Source organism: Chaetura pelagica, unplaced genomic scaffold (genome assembly GCF_000747805.2).
Source record: "Chaetura pelagica isolate M959 unplaced genomic scaffold, ChaPel_1.0 scaffold150, whole genome shotgun sequence".
Taxonomy (NCBI): Eukaryota; Metazoa; Chordata; class Aves; order Apodiformes; family Apodidae; genus Chaetura; species Chaetura pelagica.
The window spans coordinates 4,208,915-4,226,044 of record NW_009952052.1 but is presented as its reverse complement, the minus strand read 5'-3'; the positions used below and the strand labels follow the sequence as shown (position 1 = coordinate 4,226,044).

The following is a 17,130-nucleotide window of genomic DNA, read 5'->3' as shown; positions in this document are numbered from 1 at the left end:
ATGAAGGCAACAAAATTAACTGTAGAAATTTGCCTTGTGCAATATGGGAAAGGGATACTAAATATTGATAGAGCTGAGCTATCTTCAGTAACTTACCATCAGCCAGCCAGTGTTAAGGGCAAAACAGGCACTCCCTGTGGCATGCCACTGCCTTGCCAGTGCCTCCCCTAAAACCTGGTCTCCAGAAAACCATAGCAGCAGAGAGCTCCTGCTGATTTGTTCCTATTTGCCAAAGTGTAACAAAATGTTTGTCCATCAGCAGTAGCTGTCCAGGACAGTTTGAGAACTGCCTTTGATGATGTGAGCTGCAAGATAACAGGGAAATCCTGCAGGAACATGTAGCAGTAGCTAATAACCTGGTCTGCAAAAGAAGGGGAGCATCTTGCAGGCAGTTGCTTTGCAAACTTGCAAGATTTTGTGCATCCAAAGGGCCAATGGGTAAAATGTCTTTCCCTGGTTATCCCTGCACTGCTGCTGTGATAAACTCTGCTCTAGCAAGAATGTCCCTGGTGTTCCTCAGCACCTTGCTTCTGTTACTCGTTAAAAACAGTCTTAAAAGACATTGTGCTTTCAGACAGGTTTATTTGTAACAGAATAACATTTGCACTCGTTACTGATGTAGTGCCTGCATAAATAGAAGCAGATGCAGAAATGATCCTTCCAGAGTTTTGCTTTAGAGTATCCAGATTATTTTTGGAAATTTTTTCTAGATGTTCACTGCTGAACAAAAAAAAACCCTGATTCTTCCCTTATCTGAGGCCTGTGAAACACTTGGAACAAATAGAAAACCTTAGAACTGAGGGTGGGAGGAAGAACACTCCAGTAACAGGAGGTTACTGGTATTCCAGAGTAAATCTCACTGGCCTTTCACACTGCTCTGCTGCCAGTGTTGAACCAGGACACAATGGAGTGAGTGTCTGCCTTTTGCAAAAATTCAGTTTAGCAGAATGGGGCTATGTGTAACTATGCAGAAAATAATCTACATTAGACCAAGACATTGCATCTTCAGGGAGGGAGCAAAGAGCTAATATGTGCTGTAATTTAACAGTGTCAAGAAAACAGACAGCTGTCTTGTATTAAGCTTTTTTTCTTTTTTTAATATACATTTATTCCTAAAAACAGCAACACATGAAGCAGATGACTGAGCCTCCTTCACTTAGAAGCAAGGAAATGGAAAGGGATACAAAAAACATCCTTGTGCAACTCCTATGTCATGGACAGGATAGCTGCCGTCTCCTCCAGTCAAGGTCACTCCCGATGCAAAAATTTGCTCTCCTTTAGTACTTTTATTGGCCACTTGGAGGAAATTCCTAGAAACATAGAATGGTTTGGGTCAGAAAGGACCTTAAGGATCAGGGGGATATGGCTCGATGACCTTCAAACATCCTTTCCAAGCTTTATGATTCTATGATCATTTGGGGAACGGAAGAGTCATCAATTGGAGAAAACTGCTTTCCTATCAGCTGTTAAGTGATTTTGTCTGCAGGGGGATGTCCCATGTGAAGAGCCCACATAAATGTGTGACTGGAAAAGGGCAAGATTTTCAGCTTGGGTTGATGTCTGTTGCTTGGAGACCATAATTGCCAGTGAAGTCCTTGTGGCCAAGGAGCTGCAAGCCACGTTCAGAGAGTCTCTGGGTCAAATGACTCCTTTCAGGTGTAGCAGATGATGGCTTAGGATCTGAATTTGTTTTCACTGGTGCTACTGTCTTTTAGGTAAATCAACACAGTTGATTTGCATCTTTGCATCTGAAGAGGCTGTACTGTTTTTCTTAACCATATGTTACAATGACTGGTAAATAACAGCTTTGCCTTCTCACAGAGGGAATCAGAATGACTCCCGTATGCAACTGACCTCAGCAGGTGGCTCAAAGATGTGATCTGCTTTTTCAGTCAATAAAAAACTGTCAGGGTAGTTATGTACCTTCAAAACTAGAATGCGCTTTCAAATGGCTCTTGAAATACTTACCAAGTGTAATTATTATTTAAACACAGCACCCACAGAAATCATATTACTTAAGTACATGGATGAAGTGTTTTATTCCAGCAGTTGTTCTTTAAGGATGAAAATAAGATTTTTTTGTCCTGTTTCCATGTTTGTTATGCTTGCCTTTCAAAATAACTCTTTGTTTTTCCCCTGTTTTTCTGCAGCAGTTAAGATCACGGATGAACCAGAATCATCAGGCGATGACATTTTAGTGACAGCCAGCATTTACAAAACGTTGCCTTTCTTTATTGGTTCAAGTCACCTCTCCACCATGCAGCCTGAAGTTATCCTCACAGATGCATTACCTTCAGCCCCACTGCCTGCAGCAACCAGCCCACCAGACAGCCAGCCCGAGATCATCCAACAGTCCCTTGAAGTACCAGACTCCCCTGTGCCAGCATCTGAGAGTGTTCCTCCTGAGGGCACTGGGGCAGGAGTGCAGGACATTGCTGCTGAGTTAGATGACATCGATGTGATGAGCACAGCAGCACTTGATGAAGTGGAGCATGGCAGTGGTTATATCTCAGTGCTGACCACCGAGCCTGCAAAAGCCACCCCAGTTCCCACACTGAAGTATGTAACTACCAGCTCCATGACAACTGCAGCCAAAGGCAAAGAGTTAGTGGTTTTCTTCAGCCTGAGGGTCACCAACATGCACTTTTCTGATGACCTCTTCAATAGGAGTTCGCCAGAATACAAAGCTCTAGAACAACAGTTCATGCAATTGGTGGGTGAGAATCAACTTGAACAACATATACAGTAGTTGGGCACAGTTTAAAGAACTCCACTGAAGACCACAGTATTTTAACAATATCAGACCCTACTATAAATAGGGCTCATAAGCTGTATTTTTAAAGTACCCATAAGCCTGGAATGCTGTCAGGGCATGAAGATTTTTATTAAGTCACTGATGAAAGTTTTCAGTTGTTCAAGAGACTCCAGGTATATGCTTGGCATGTAATTTGTTTGGCTTTTTCCTAGATTCACATCAACAGTGTAGCAGTGCTGATTACACCTAAGGCTTGTGTCTACATGCTGGATTTTAAAATAGGCCTTTAAAAATACATCATAGCTTAGCAGGGGGAATGTGATTAGGTATGGATTTTCTCTATGGGTACAATAGGGCAGCAGGGCAGCTCAGTAACATGCCTATTATATTATGCTCTAAACTACCTGGATTGAATGTTTGAAAATAATTAAAGCTGGCTTTTGAATGAAGAGATTTTTTTTCTTCCAGATGAATAAACCCCCCAATTGCTGTGCATTTCATTATAGAGGAAATTGCTGCCCATCAATCTCAATACATTATTGAGAAAGATGTAAAATTCCAGAAGAAGATAGTGCTAAATAGAAAAGTTAATTTGGTGGTGAAGTTTAGCAATTGTATTGAATTCAGAGAAATAAGTGTGAGATGTGTGTACTTGATAATGAAAAGTGACTGTAAGAGAATTAATAGCAGGTAGACATTGACAGCAAGTTAAAATAAAGGCAACTTTCTGTTTGCAGCTACTTCCATACCTGCAGTCCAACCTTACGGGTTTCAAGCACCTGGAAATACTTAACTTCAGGAATGGAAGTCTGATAGTGAATAGCAAAATGAAATTTGCCAGGACAGTGCCATACAATATCACAGAAGCAGTACACTGTGTTTTGGAAGAATTCTGTGATGCTGCAGCCCAACACCTCAATTTGGAGATTGACAGCTACTCCCTGGATATTGAGCCAGGTAAGATTGCATTAACAATCTATGTGGAAAATCAAAACCAAGCAAATAATCTTTTCCAGATTGTTACAGCTTCAGAAGTATTACTGGTTTGGAATTAACTATATTAGCAATAACCTCCCAGTGATCAGGAGTAATGAGAAAATCCAAAATGTTGCAAATTACCTGCGGACATCTGGGTGGGGGTGTGGGTTTCTGTGTGTACACCAGCTGCTCTTCAGAGCCAAATATAAGAAACTAAAAATGCTCTAGAATAAGGCCTGGGTGAAGACAGGTACGAAGAATGTTTATGTGCAGTTTACAGGACTGATTTATGCAAATATTGCAACTTCATATGTAAACATAATTTCTGATTATTTTTGCAAAGTTGTAAGTAAAGCATAGTTCAGAGCATCATTGAATCTATTTTTAAAGGGCCATAGAGGTAAAGACAGAAGGAGATAATTTCTAGGTATAATTGGATTCTATAGATAATCACTGACCCGAGCATTACTATATGTAGCCCTCCATAGATTTCTAATTCCAGAATCCCTCCTGATTTAATGGCTTTCACATAAGTCTGTAATCTTTGTTAAACAGTAAAAAGTCAGTAACAACATATCCAGACACTAGTGTATTGTTGGAAGCTTAATGTTTTCAAAAACTACATTGTTTTATAAAATAAAAACCTGGATCTATTTTCAGGTTCTGGTAATTATTTCAGGGCTGAATTTAATTTCCTTGGCATGGAGCTGTACAATGCCAATGCCTTAGCATGCAGATGTCTTTAGCACTTTTGGTTAAGCTGTCTTCTTACATACAGATCTCTGACACTTCCAGAACAAAACAAAAACAAACACAAAAAACCACCACCCCCCCACCCCCCCCAACACACACACGCAAAAACACTTTTATAATCCGTGGAGAAAGTTTCTAATGTGTTTTCATTTTCTGTATCCTTGTGGCCACTAAGAGCATAAGTCGTGTGTGGTAAAGAAAGTTAAGAAAATCACAGCATTTAAACTTCAAACACTGCAGTGGTAAAATGGTGTTTTGCTTAATAAAGTAACAAACGAGTTCTCTAGAAAGAGTAAACTTTGGGGTCCCGCCCACTCCCTGCTTCAGTAGTAAACTTCCACTAAATAAAAATTAAAATGAACAAGTCACTAAAATGCAAACACTTCTGTGTTTCTAATATTAAAAATATTTCATCTTCATCTGTATCAGTTGTTTTACTGATGTGATATTTCAGTATTAATTCAAGAAAGGCATATCAGAATGAGTTTGCTGAGAGAGCTGTTCTGTCAAGGCTTATGAGCAGCAGTAAAATGTAAACATAGAAGAAACTATGTCTAGAAAGCCAGTATAGAGCCAGTATATAACACAGAGTGGTTTAGGTTGGAAGGGATCTTAAAGACCTTCTGGTTCCCAGCCCCCTGCATGGGCAGGGACACCTCCCACTAGACTAGGTTGCTCAAAGCCCCATCCAGCCTGGCCTTGAACACTGCCAGGGATGGGGCAGCCACAACTTCTCTGGACAGTTCCAGTGTCTCACCACCCTCACAGGAAATTATTTCTTCCTGACATCTAACCTAAATATCCCCCTTTTCCAGTTTAAAGCCATTCTCCCTCATCCTATCACTACATTCTCTGGTAAAAAGCCCCTCCCCAGCTTTCCTGTAGCCCCTTCAGGTACTGAAAGGCTGCTGTAAGTTCTCCCCAGAGCCTCCTCTTCTCCAGGCTTGACAGCTCCAGCTCTCTCAGCCTGTCTTCATAGCAGAGGTGCTCCAGCCCTCGGATCACCTTCACGGTCCTGCTCTGGACTTGCTTCAAGAGCTTAGCCATATCTCTACAGCTCTTTCAAAGCCCTACTGTCTTTTCACTTCAGAAAAAAACCCAACATACAAACAAGCCCCAACAAGTTTAGTAAATTAAGGTAATTTAACCAAGTTCCCATGTGTTGTGAAAGTAAGAGCCATCTAGTGGCAGTAACGTTACACCACACTGAAACACTGCTGGGAGCTGACAGTCCAAAATATGTACCAAGACCCAGCAGCTGCAGAGGGGGCCGACTGTCAGTCATAAATAATACCACGAAGAATTAAAGAGGTGGCTTTTTTAAATGCCCGTATGCTTTTGTGGTTTTTTTTGGTTGGGTTTCTTTTTTGGTTTGGTTTTGGTTTTTTGGTTTTTGTTTGGTTTGCTGCTTTCTTTTTGGTTTTGTTTATTGGTGGTATGGGGTTTTTCTGTTATGGTTTTTTGTTTTATTGTGGTGGTTTTTTGTTTTAATCTAACCTAATTGAATACTGGAAAGATGACAAACTGAGGCAGGTACATAGCCCAACACTTTGCTAAGGAAAATGAAATATTACCTAGAAAAAGGATCCTCTAACCCAGCAAAATGCTCATGCTGAGCTTTACTTGTCAAACAGAAATGCCCTGAGACCTTTCAGCTTCTGAAAACTGCAGGGCTGCTCGACAAAGCCCTTAGGCAGAGCCTGCACCTCCTTTGTAGTAGCATAAACCTTTGTTTCAACTATTATGAAGGTAAATTGTGACCATCAAAACTGGGGATAGACTTTTAGAAGACACAGAGCCATGCAGCTGTTGCTGTTATAATCAATTAGTCAATCACACAAACTCTTTCATTAACCATTTTTTCCTTCAGAAGTGTTATGTTCTTGCTTAGAGTGCAATTCTGTGTGGGGTAAGAAAGGAATCTGTAAGAACTAATATCCCCTTTTGATTTGCCACTTGTTTTTTGTTTCATTAGAGACTAAAATTTGTAATTCCAAATCAGTAATATCAATGACCAGAGAAAAATACCTGGAATTCTGTTTTGATTTGTTTTTCATGTAAGAGCTTGCCTGACAATAGTTGCCTTGCTCTGATGCTCATTGTTAGAGTTCACATGGACATACATTTACAGTCCAGGAACAAAGTAGAACCCAAATTAACATCCACATTGCAAATATCAAAGGGAAACTGAGCACCCTAAAGCTCACTACTCTTAAAGTAAAAAAAAAAATATATTAAAAAATCACAGAATCACAAGATGTTAGAGGTTGGAAGACACCTCTGGAGATCATGGAGTCCAACCCCCATGCCAGAGCAGGTCACACAGAAATGCATCCAGACGGGTCTTGAAAGTCTCCAGAGGAGACTCCACAACCTCTCTGGGCAGCCTGTTCCAGGGCTCTGTAACCCTCACAGTAAAGAAGTTTTTCCTCATGTTGAGGTAGAACTTCTGTGCTCTGGTTTGCATCCATTGCCCTTTGCCCTATCACAGAGCAAATGAACTAGACAAGGAATTATAGAGGGGTTAAAAGCTCTTCTGGATTAATTTCTACCAGTTAAGCATATCCTAATGTGTGCCTGAGATTCCCAGTACTGCTATAAAGGGTGTGATTCCCATCTCATTGAAATTAGTATTATGAAGCATCTAGGGCCATGAAGTGGCTCTGGAAGAAAATTCTCAGCCCAGATTGTACCTACAGGAGATAGCTGCAATATCCAGTACAAATTTTCTTTTTAAACTACAGATTTTCCTTCTGGAAAAATGTTAAGCCCACATAACTAAAAGGGACTGGCTTTCTTCCTCACTCTTGTATTTTTTCCTTTCTGGATTCCCACATCTCATTGAAAGTGTTTGGTGGCAAGATCAGAGTTTGTATCCCTGGTCTGCTTCTCATCTTTTGCCTTCTGTCTAAGGGCTTTTCCCCATAGGATGCAGGAAACTGTCTCCACCAGACAAAATTGGTGGGTGCAGTCCCTCCCCTCACCACCCTGTCAGCACACAGCCGGGCTGAGCACTGGGATAAGAGACTCCGTTTAGGTCTTTTTTGTCATTTCTAGATAGAATCAGAGTAGGAATGGAGTAGACGTGTGTGACAGGTGAAGTTATCAGTTTAATCTATCTCTGATTTGAGCCTTCCAGTGAACATGAATAGACTCATTTCCCTGTAACTTCATAGAAGCATCACTTACTAATATAAATAAATAAATAAATAGATAGATAGAAACCCCACCAACCAACCAAACCAAAACCAATCACGTTGGAAAGGACCTTAAAGATCACCAGGTTCCAACCTCCCTGCTATGAGCAGGGACACATCACAATAGACCAGGCTGCACAAGCCTCATCCAACCTGGCCTTAAACATGTCCAGGGAGAGGGCATCCAGAGCCTCTCTGGGCAACCTATTCCAGTGCCTTACTGCCTCATGGTGAAGAATTTCTTCCTGATGTCTAACCTAAATTTCCCCTCTTTCTGTTTAACACACAACTTCCAAAAAAGCCCTGCAAGTATGTCTTTTCTCTAGACAGTGCCAGGTTTTCCAGGTTGCAGTCATTTTACTATTGTGCAGTGTTCAATAATCTAATTCTCTCCCCATTCATGCCCTAAATGAATTATTTAAGATTATTACAGCCAAAACTACTTCTTACACGTACACAAGGCTTTAGCACAGTATCCACAAGTATAAAACTAGCACTTAAAGTAAAAAAAGGATCAAAATATCCAAATGTGAAACAACCTTGTCAGTGAGATGAAAATGAAATCACAGTGATGGGGTAAAAAAAAAATGTACAAGTAAATATAAGCTTGCATGCTTGCTGTGTCATCTACAGTGAGGAGGATGTGTGTCTGTCTATGCCAGGCTATAGTCTCCTCTTAACATGCACAAGCAGCAGGCCAGTGAATGTGAATTGTTTTCTCTAGCTGCCACAAAGCCTGCGAAGTTACTTTGGGGTAATGCATCAGTTAATGATTTATCCATCCTTTACAGCTGATCAGGCAGACCCGTGCAAATTCATGGCGTGTGACGAGCTTTCCGAATGCATAACTAACGAGGAGACAAAGGAAGCTGATTGCCTTTGTAAACCTGGTTACACAAGCCAAGATGGGTTGCCTTGTCAGAGCCTGTGTGAGCTGGAACCCCATCTTTGTGTCAACGGTGGGAAATGTGAGTTAGTTCCAGGAAGAGGAGCTGTCTGCAGGTAAATACATGGTGCTTAACATGAGTTCTGTTAATGGACCCCTGACTTGGCTGCTGCATGAACAAGCAGGGCTGCAAATACACTTTTCAACTGCATAAACAATGCTAATAAGCCAAGGCCTCAACGTTCAGATACTCCTAAGCTACACTGCAGTGCCCTTCTTCAGTATAAATAGTCTCACTATGGATAAATCAGAGAATCACAGAATCGTTATGGTTGGAAAAGACCTCTAAGATCACCAAGTCCACCCACAACAAAACAAACCCAAAAAACAGAACACAAATCAACAAACCCATCACACACCACCACCCACCATGCCCACTAAAGCATGTCCTGAAGTGCCACATTGACATGTTTCTTGAATACCTCCAAGACTGGTGACTCCACCACCTCCCTTAGCAGCCTGTTCAGTGCCTGACCACTCTTTCAGTAAAGAAATTCTTCCTAATATCCAATCTGAACCTCCCCTGACACAACTTCAGGCCATTTCTTCTATTCCACTTCGATCTGTTGGTACACGTAGAACATCATGATGCAGTTATTTTTTTAGAGATACCTTATTATAAATTCAGCATCACTGGCAGAGATGATGTACAAAGCCATGCATTCTTCTCAGATTTCCAAATACATCTTGGAAAAATGAAATAACACACGTTTTTGCTATTGATTACACAGTAGCATCTTAGGAATTTTATTTTTTTTTCTAAGTTGTATTAAAAAGGAAATCTATATTCTTATAAACACACCTATGAACACTATTCTGATTCCAGACCACCCAATAAAGCACATGAAGTCTGAGGTGCTTTCAGGGCTTTCTGAGAAAGACTTGAAGATGAGCAGCTCCACATAATGCCAAACACATTCCATAAGGATTTTTATAGGAAATTATGTTAAGCTGATGTTTCATCTCATTGTAAGACTAGACTGTGCAAAGTAGCATGTGAAACTCTAGAAAAAACTGGCACACGGCAGCTGAGCAGCCACATGTATAAGCAAGAGACAAGTTACAACTCTTGCACTTGTTTATTCTCTCTTTATGTTGACATACTAAGTTAGTCATACATCTTTTAGTGTATTTAGGGTCAAAAAAAAAAAAAAGAAAAAAAAACAAAAAACAACTACTGAGCAAATTATTCATATGATAATTTCACTGAAACAACATAAATGCCATAACTCATTTTTTACAGTGGGCGTCACAAAAATGATAATAGAATTCACCACAGTTCCTGCTAAATTCCTGATGTGTGGAGTCTCAGTAGTGCAGCTGCAGGATTTTGTACTAGCAATTAGCCTGTGAGCTGAAAAGATCGTTGTCAACAAGACCAACACACCAAATAAAATACCTTTCCATTTCAGAAAAGCCCTGAATTGATGTACAGGAATAACCAAAACACCATTTGGAATGATAAAACTATTGAGGATAGTAAATGAAACTTGTCATTTATAGCAAGCTACAAACAAAAAAACTTGTACAGCCTGCAGAGAGGAATTAAGGGCCTATTTTTTTCTGTAGTTAAGCACTTGTTTTGCTTGTGAATTTATTCGGAACCACACCAGTTTTTCTAATAACTGGAACCTCGGTGTTCTCACGAAATATGGCAATCTTCTCCCCTGCTTTAGAGGGAGCCATTTGCAAAGGAGCTATTTGCAGTAGACCTCTTATTTCAGACCTTGCTCTTGACATTACCATCAGCAATAAACAGCATATAGGCTTCAAAAATGTGTTTAGACATTAACCCAGAACACACTTGAACTGCTAAGGTTCTAAATCATAAAGGTTATTTCATCTTCACCTGTAAAGAGATGTCAGAGATGTTCCAAATGCCTAAGTTCCTTACAATTTGTAGGTTGGCAAAGAATTTATCAGTGTCTTTTTATTTATCACCCATGAATCTAAGCTTATTATGTGATTATCAATCACATTATTCCATATAGACAAATATCCATTAATTGTTTTGGGAATAATGTGTTCAATTGCAGATTTTCCCTTGTTTTCATTTGAGGTACTCTGTATTTTCTGCCTTCAAGTTCTGTGTATTTTTCTCTTCCTGTCCCTATTTCAGATGCCCTGCACGTAGACACAAGCTTTACCAAGGACACCGCTGTGCAAAGTTTGCTCCAGAACCCAGACAGCCCTTCATTTTTAAACCTCTCACTCTTGGCTTACTAAGCCTTGGTTTTCTTTTCATCATTTTAATGATTAAGTTGAGAAGAAAAAGCAAAAGAAACTCTAATTTGCAGTAAGATGCTCACAATCTTTTTGTTCACATTTTAAAATATTTCATTTTTCTTTGGCAATATAAAATCTTACCTAAACAAAAATGTTCTGCATTGTAGAAGTTCTGCTCTCAACAGCTGCAATCCAGAAAATGCTGTAAGGATTAATCCTGCTTTTGAACATGATGAACCCATAACTAGCTTTTGTCACACGGCTTGTAGTGTAAGTGCTTGTGTCAGTTCCTCAGAGATCACTGATCATGAAGCATTACAGGAACTTGAGAACACAATTCAGCCTGGAGGTAAAACGCATGGAAATGCTTTTCTTACCCCTCAAAATGTGGCCCCACCTCAAATAACAGGTCCATCTTCACATATTAACTCTACAACTAATTCAGATGTGATTCTTATCTCTTAGCAATTTCAGAACTAAAAAGACTAACTCATTTATTTGCTTTCCACTTCTACGGCTGTGTAGGTTTCACATTGTAGAACTGTTTTTCTTACAGCTCTCTTGCATGACTTTGATGGTCCATCCTAGCTGAGTGCTTTTTCTGATTTACTTATATAATTAATCTATTGTCTTCCCCTTCCCCTTCCTCCTTTCCTAGGTCACCAGACCAGTTTACAAAGCCAAGACTGACAAGTTAGTCTCCAAAATTCTTCATTTCCAGTATCTTCCAGATAAAACCAAGGTTTGTAACTATTTTCAAGAGCTTTAAAAACCTGTTGAGATTCCTGTTTGTCAGTGTTACCAGGAAGCCTCTTTGTACTAATTCCACACAAAGAAAATCTTATTTTTCTTTGGATGCTTGATATGACAACACCACCTCTCCCTCCTTAAGTGCATTTATGCAACAAAGTTCCATTCTGTATACTCATTTGCTAATGTGGCAGTCACTGAAACACATGAAGGAAGAAGGAATACCTAAAATGAAAAAGCAACATAGAGAATGCAAAAATAACTTGTGCCTCTTTATGCTTTATAGAGTTTGAACAACTTGAAATTCTAACTTGAGCAGAATTCTTTCTGCTCATCTGTCAAACATTAAATAATGTTTTGCAACTTGAAACCTCTTGTATCTTTGGGGGGAAAAAAAATTAGATAAGCTGAGGCAAAAAATTCTCTCAAACTGCCAGACTGTCTCTTAATTCTGATGTATCTGAGTAAGCTCTTTTGAAAGGCAGACAAAAAGCTTTTACTTTGCCATTTTCATTTTTCTGAATCACAGCCCAACGAGGAACAAAAAGAACTGTTAGTACCATTATTACTGGGGGAAAAAGCAGTACAGGATGACCCTGGCACTAGGGACATACTGTGGGGGACAGCTTACAGGGCCACGTGGACCTTGGGCTTGAGCCAGTACATTGCTAAGTACATAGAGAACCAGTAATTATACCATAAAGAAAGATTTATTTTCACTGATCTTCATCAAACAGAAGATTCCTGCCCAGGTCTGGTTTCTTCAGGTCCTCGAGGTGACAGACTGAGCTGACAAATGGGGGGATGGGAAGGCAGCGATACCGCTGACAAGTCAGCAGGGAGCAGCAGTTCAGAAAAGCTCCAGCACAAACTGGTTTCACTGCTGATACGAACAAGTGCACAGGCATTTGCAATTACTATTTTACACCCATCTTAAAAGGAATGTGTCTGTGGATAATTGCAGACCAATAAACTTTCATACTAGTTGAAATACTTAAAATTACTACTTACAAAAACATTAAATGTTTCATGACAGGAACAAAATGGCACATCTGTGAGAGAAAACCAGGTCTGTGTCATTCCAGACCCTGTTCAAATTGTCAAAACTATACTGAGAAAGTTCCTCTCAAGACCTAGTTAAGGAAATTCCTTTAGTGAGAAGTGAGGCAACCACAAAATAAAAGTGGGTTTGAAAGAAAAATATGAGGTGGTTTGAGTCACTTTTCCATTGATAAAGTTCAAAATTAGTGTTTACATCAGAGCTCTCATGGGAGCACTGGATAAGAGAATGGAAGAATAATTTGTTTCATAGCACTGAATCTAACTGGCATGGACAAAGACCAGACTGCTTCATTTGATGTCATTTAAATGAAGCCTAGAAGTCATTATACATAAACATATACATACATAAACAACATAATTGTTTATCAAAACCAGTAACTGACAGACAGCATGATCCTCTGAAAAACTCACTCTCAGCCTCCAATAAAGATGATTGGAATTGTATTTGAGGAGAAAACAAAGACTGCTGTTTATTTCATCTTCATGCCAGTCACTTGGATCATCAAGCAAACAGCATTTTGGACTAAAACAATACAACAGCGCAAGATAGCCTGTTAGAGCTCCCCTGCCAATACCAGAGATTTAGAGTTTCATTACCAGAACCACAGGGGAAATAAAGCCTAAAATACCATAAACAGAGATGGGAGTGCTGGACTCTTTGTTCAAGAATCCCAAGAGTCAGGCTTCTCAGATTCCGAAGTTTAGTGGCACAGTCACTGCTCTTACACTTAATGCATGGAAGCTGAACATCCCAGCGACTCTCTTATCCCAGGTTTGCTGTAACTGTGAAATCTTGTAGATACTTTAGATAGGGCTTCTTTTGTAGCACCCTGCATTCTAGTTATTTTACAGTAAAAAGTACACTTTTCAGATTACAATGATATTGGTGGTTCTTGTTTATTTCACACAGAAGCACAACATTGTTACACCAGGGAGGAAAAACAGAATTTTTACTTTGAGCTCCGTGACTTAGTGTGTAAAATAACTTCAGGATTATCTTAGTTCTTCTTGCAAAGAACAGGAAATTATCTCAACAGATTTTAGTGAGTTCTTGCCTATTAGCAGTAGATAAATAGTACCTTTTGAAATTCAGAAATGCTTTTCAAATGCCTTATGAGAGTTTCTCTTACAGGGATTGAAAACAGAAGTTCTGCATTATTCAGGACTGGACTTCAGCTTGATTATGCATATACAAAAAAATTCAAGGTTTCCTAAAGATGTCATATCCTGGCTGGAAAATCAGTGCCCAGTAAACAAATCATTTTAATAAAGAAAAACAACCTGACCAAGTTGACCAAGTCTAAAATTTGCCTTGCAAGAAGTCACCAGTGTTAAGATGCATGCATTAAGCAGCCAGTGCTTATACATCTTAACTGTGTTTCTGTTGAAGAGCTGAGTGCTAGAAACAGATTTTGCTGAGAAGTTACTTTTCTCAGTATCTCATGTCACAACCATTCTGATAAAAATGTTGATGAAACTTTACTGTGTTTCTATACCCTTTTATTAACCTTCCTTACACACATTGATATAAGTGGCAAACATGGAAATCAGAACCCCATGAAAAGCCTATGTGAACATTTTCATTCTCTCCCTACAATGCTCACATTGCAAATGACACAGGATTAATTTTTAAATGGTTTCTATGAACATGAGATTCTTATTTTTCTGCTAATTAACACAATGTATACATATGTACATACACACTTCACTGCTTAATTTCTAGTGGCAGTTAAGCTGTCTCATCCTCAGGCTTCAGACTTTTGCTGAGGCACAATACCTGCAGGATCATCTTTTCAGAACATGAGATTTATATGCACAAGCAAGTAGGTCAGAGTCATGCATAAGCAGGTACGCTCTGAACTCAGTGCACAGACAAATCAATTTGAGAGGCCACTACTAGTCTTTGTAGAAGAAATACAAGCAGACAATGGGTTACCATAAAGTACTTTGTAGGCTTAGTAATTTATGCTCTATGGATCTGCAATCCTGATTTACATCTGAGGATTACTTTACCTTGAACATCTTTTTCTTGAGCGTGTATATATATATATACACATATATATATATATTTATATGCTGCACCAGTGTTGTATAATATTGAGGCACTGTTTGCTGCTTGGTGCATACCAGAAGTTGTACTTACAGCTCAAACTGAGCTACAAAGTTCATTACTATACTGGATGACAGCTCCTCATTCAGGTGTCAAACTTGCATGTTTTCAGCATAGTAGCTGATTTTAGTGACAATTCTTTTTACTTCACACCACAGTTACCACAGCAAAGAGTGAACTTTACCTTATGTATGCTCAAGAGAACTGTTTACGAATTCTAAACAATGGACTGCACAAACAGATTTGCCTGCAAAACCACCAAAACTGGTGATTGTGTACAAATGAAGGCAATGCACCAAGAATATAAGGTTGTTTCTACAGCTGAAATAGTATTTTTACTTAGTTTATTTAACTAGGGAGGAAAAAAAAAAGAAAAAGAAGAAACCTAAGATGTGGTTTTACACAGTAACACTTAAGAATAAAACTCTACTATAAAAATACTTCTTGCAGGGCACTGGGAGCCATCCCTGTCAATGTTAGCTTTTCACTACTGCTCATGTAAGTTAAGAATGCATTAGGAATGCTGAAAGCATTCCGGGTTTTTCCATTACAAATGTATTTTTGTATGTGTTTAGCATATTTCAATTCATACTAGTTATCACTAGTCAGATTAATAAAGAAGAAATATTAAAAAGTATATTTTAACTATGATTATTCACAACTGTATTTATCACTCTCAACTATTAATTACCAAATATATTTGCTGGATGTAAGCCTTTTGTATTTCAATAAAATATAATAAAACTATTTACTTGAAAATTTCACAGGGAATTGAACTGGTATTTCATCTCACCCAAGACACATCACATTATTTTATAAATGATGCGAAGCTACAGTTGGAAATGAAAGAGCAAGGAAAGTGAAATAAAGCTGTATCTCCTAGATATCAAAGCTGAAATACTCCAATTATCTTAAATTTTAAAAATACCACTCTGATTTGGTCCTTAAGACAGGGAAGTTTGAGAACGCTTTTTCCCCCAGTATAAAGCTCTTCCTGGAGCACACAAAGTCAAAGCATCCTAGGTGGTTTCACTTCTCACCGACTAAAAGATGCAAACAGCACAGAGCATGGCAAATGACAAATATCTTGGAAGTGACAGTAATAAAGGTTAAAAAAAGTAGTAATAAAGGTTAAAAAAAGTAGTAATAAAGGTTAAAAAGATACTTCCTTCAACAATACTGAGAAATTCTGCATTTGATTTAAAGATAAAAAAATTAGAATTTCTTAAAATATTCCTTTAAAGGAACACTTACCTTAGATACTAAAGACAAAATCTTTAGCTTTCAGCACCATAAACATCACCAGAAAAACTTTAGGCAGTTTCAGGACAGAAACCCTTTTATCCTTCTTATAATGTACCCTTACTTATTACACTTTATATCTTTAAAGACAAAATGTTAAGAGAGATACAACTGAGATTTCAACATGGAATGTATTTATTTTTTTAATATTCAGTACAGTATTAGGAGGTCATTTAAATACTTTAAATAAAGATTTTGGAGAAAAACCCAAAGGATTCAACTAGGTAAAGAAAAACAATCTTATCAGTGGAGGAAAGACAAGTATTTAATGACCTTGCAATCCCTGAAGAAGCATTCTCTAGACAATTCATATTCCTGGGTCACCTACAGTCAGGAATGTCACCTGGCATGGTGATTCTCTTTCTTTCCTTTGTTTTCTGGAGTGTTTCAGGCAGAAGATCTCAGCTATAATGGACAACTTCACTCAGAGGCAGAAATTTTATTTTTTTTAAAAATGAACACACAGAACCAAGCCAATATGTTTGCCTCATCACTTTGCTTTAAAAAACAAATTACATACAACCACCGATCAGAAGGGCACTAGGTAATACTACAATCCTACAGATCAACCCCCCCCTTTTTGTATTTCCTCTCCAAATCAACCACAGTATAATTACCTGACCCTGTGGATGGGACAATGGAAACAATCATTAAGCAGCTGAGTATTTATTGCCTGATGTAAAAAAAAAAATAAAATAAAATAAATCTGATACAAATTGAAAATTAATTTAATTCTACAAAAAGATCAGGAAAACTAAATTATGCTTTTGGTGCAAAGAAAAAAAAAAAGAAAGAGAGAAACAAAAAAGCACCCTACTGTGCAAACTAACATGCCCTGATTTTTTGAATGCATCTTCTGCTTGCCTCAGGTGTCCTGCTGGAGCCATGCAGAGAGGTGGGAACATCTTATTTGAGAACATCCAGCCACCACTTCCTCTTCCACTATTTCAAAGTCAGTTTTGTTTTCATGATATTTGTTAATCATTTTGTTACCAAGGATTCCAATGCATCTCATTCTGAAAAATATACCTTCTTTCTGATGCCAGTTGAG

At 38.6% G+C, this 17,130-nt stretch overlaps 1 protein-coding gene across 1 annotated transcript in view; it reads left to right on the top strand.

Annotated features, from left to right (window-relative positions):
• The window catches only part of IMPG1 (interphotoreceptor matrix proteoglycan 1), a 57,596-nt gene extending 46,043 nt beyond the window's left edge, over positions 1–11,553 (top strand). The window contains exons 13-16 of the mRNA XM_010003436.1: positions 2,151–2,713; positions 3,493–3,712; positions 8,475–8,685; positions 11,514–11,553. Of these exons, the coding sequence (XP_010001738.1) occupies positions 2,151–2,713; positions 3,493–3,712; positions 8,475–8,685; positions 11,514–11,553 (1,034 nt within the window). The remainder of the gene's footprint in view (positions 1–2,150; positions 2,714–3,492; positions 3,713–8,474; positions 8,686–11,513) is intronic.
• Positions 11,554–17,130: the final 5,577 nt, after the last annotated feature.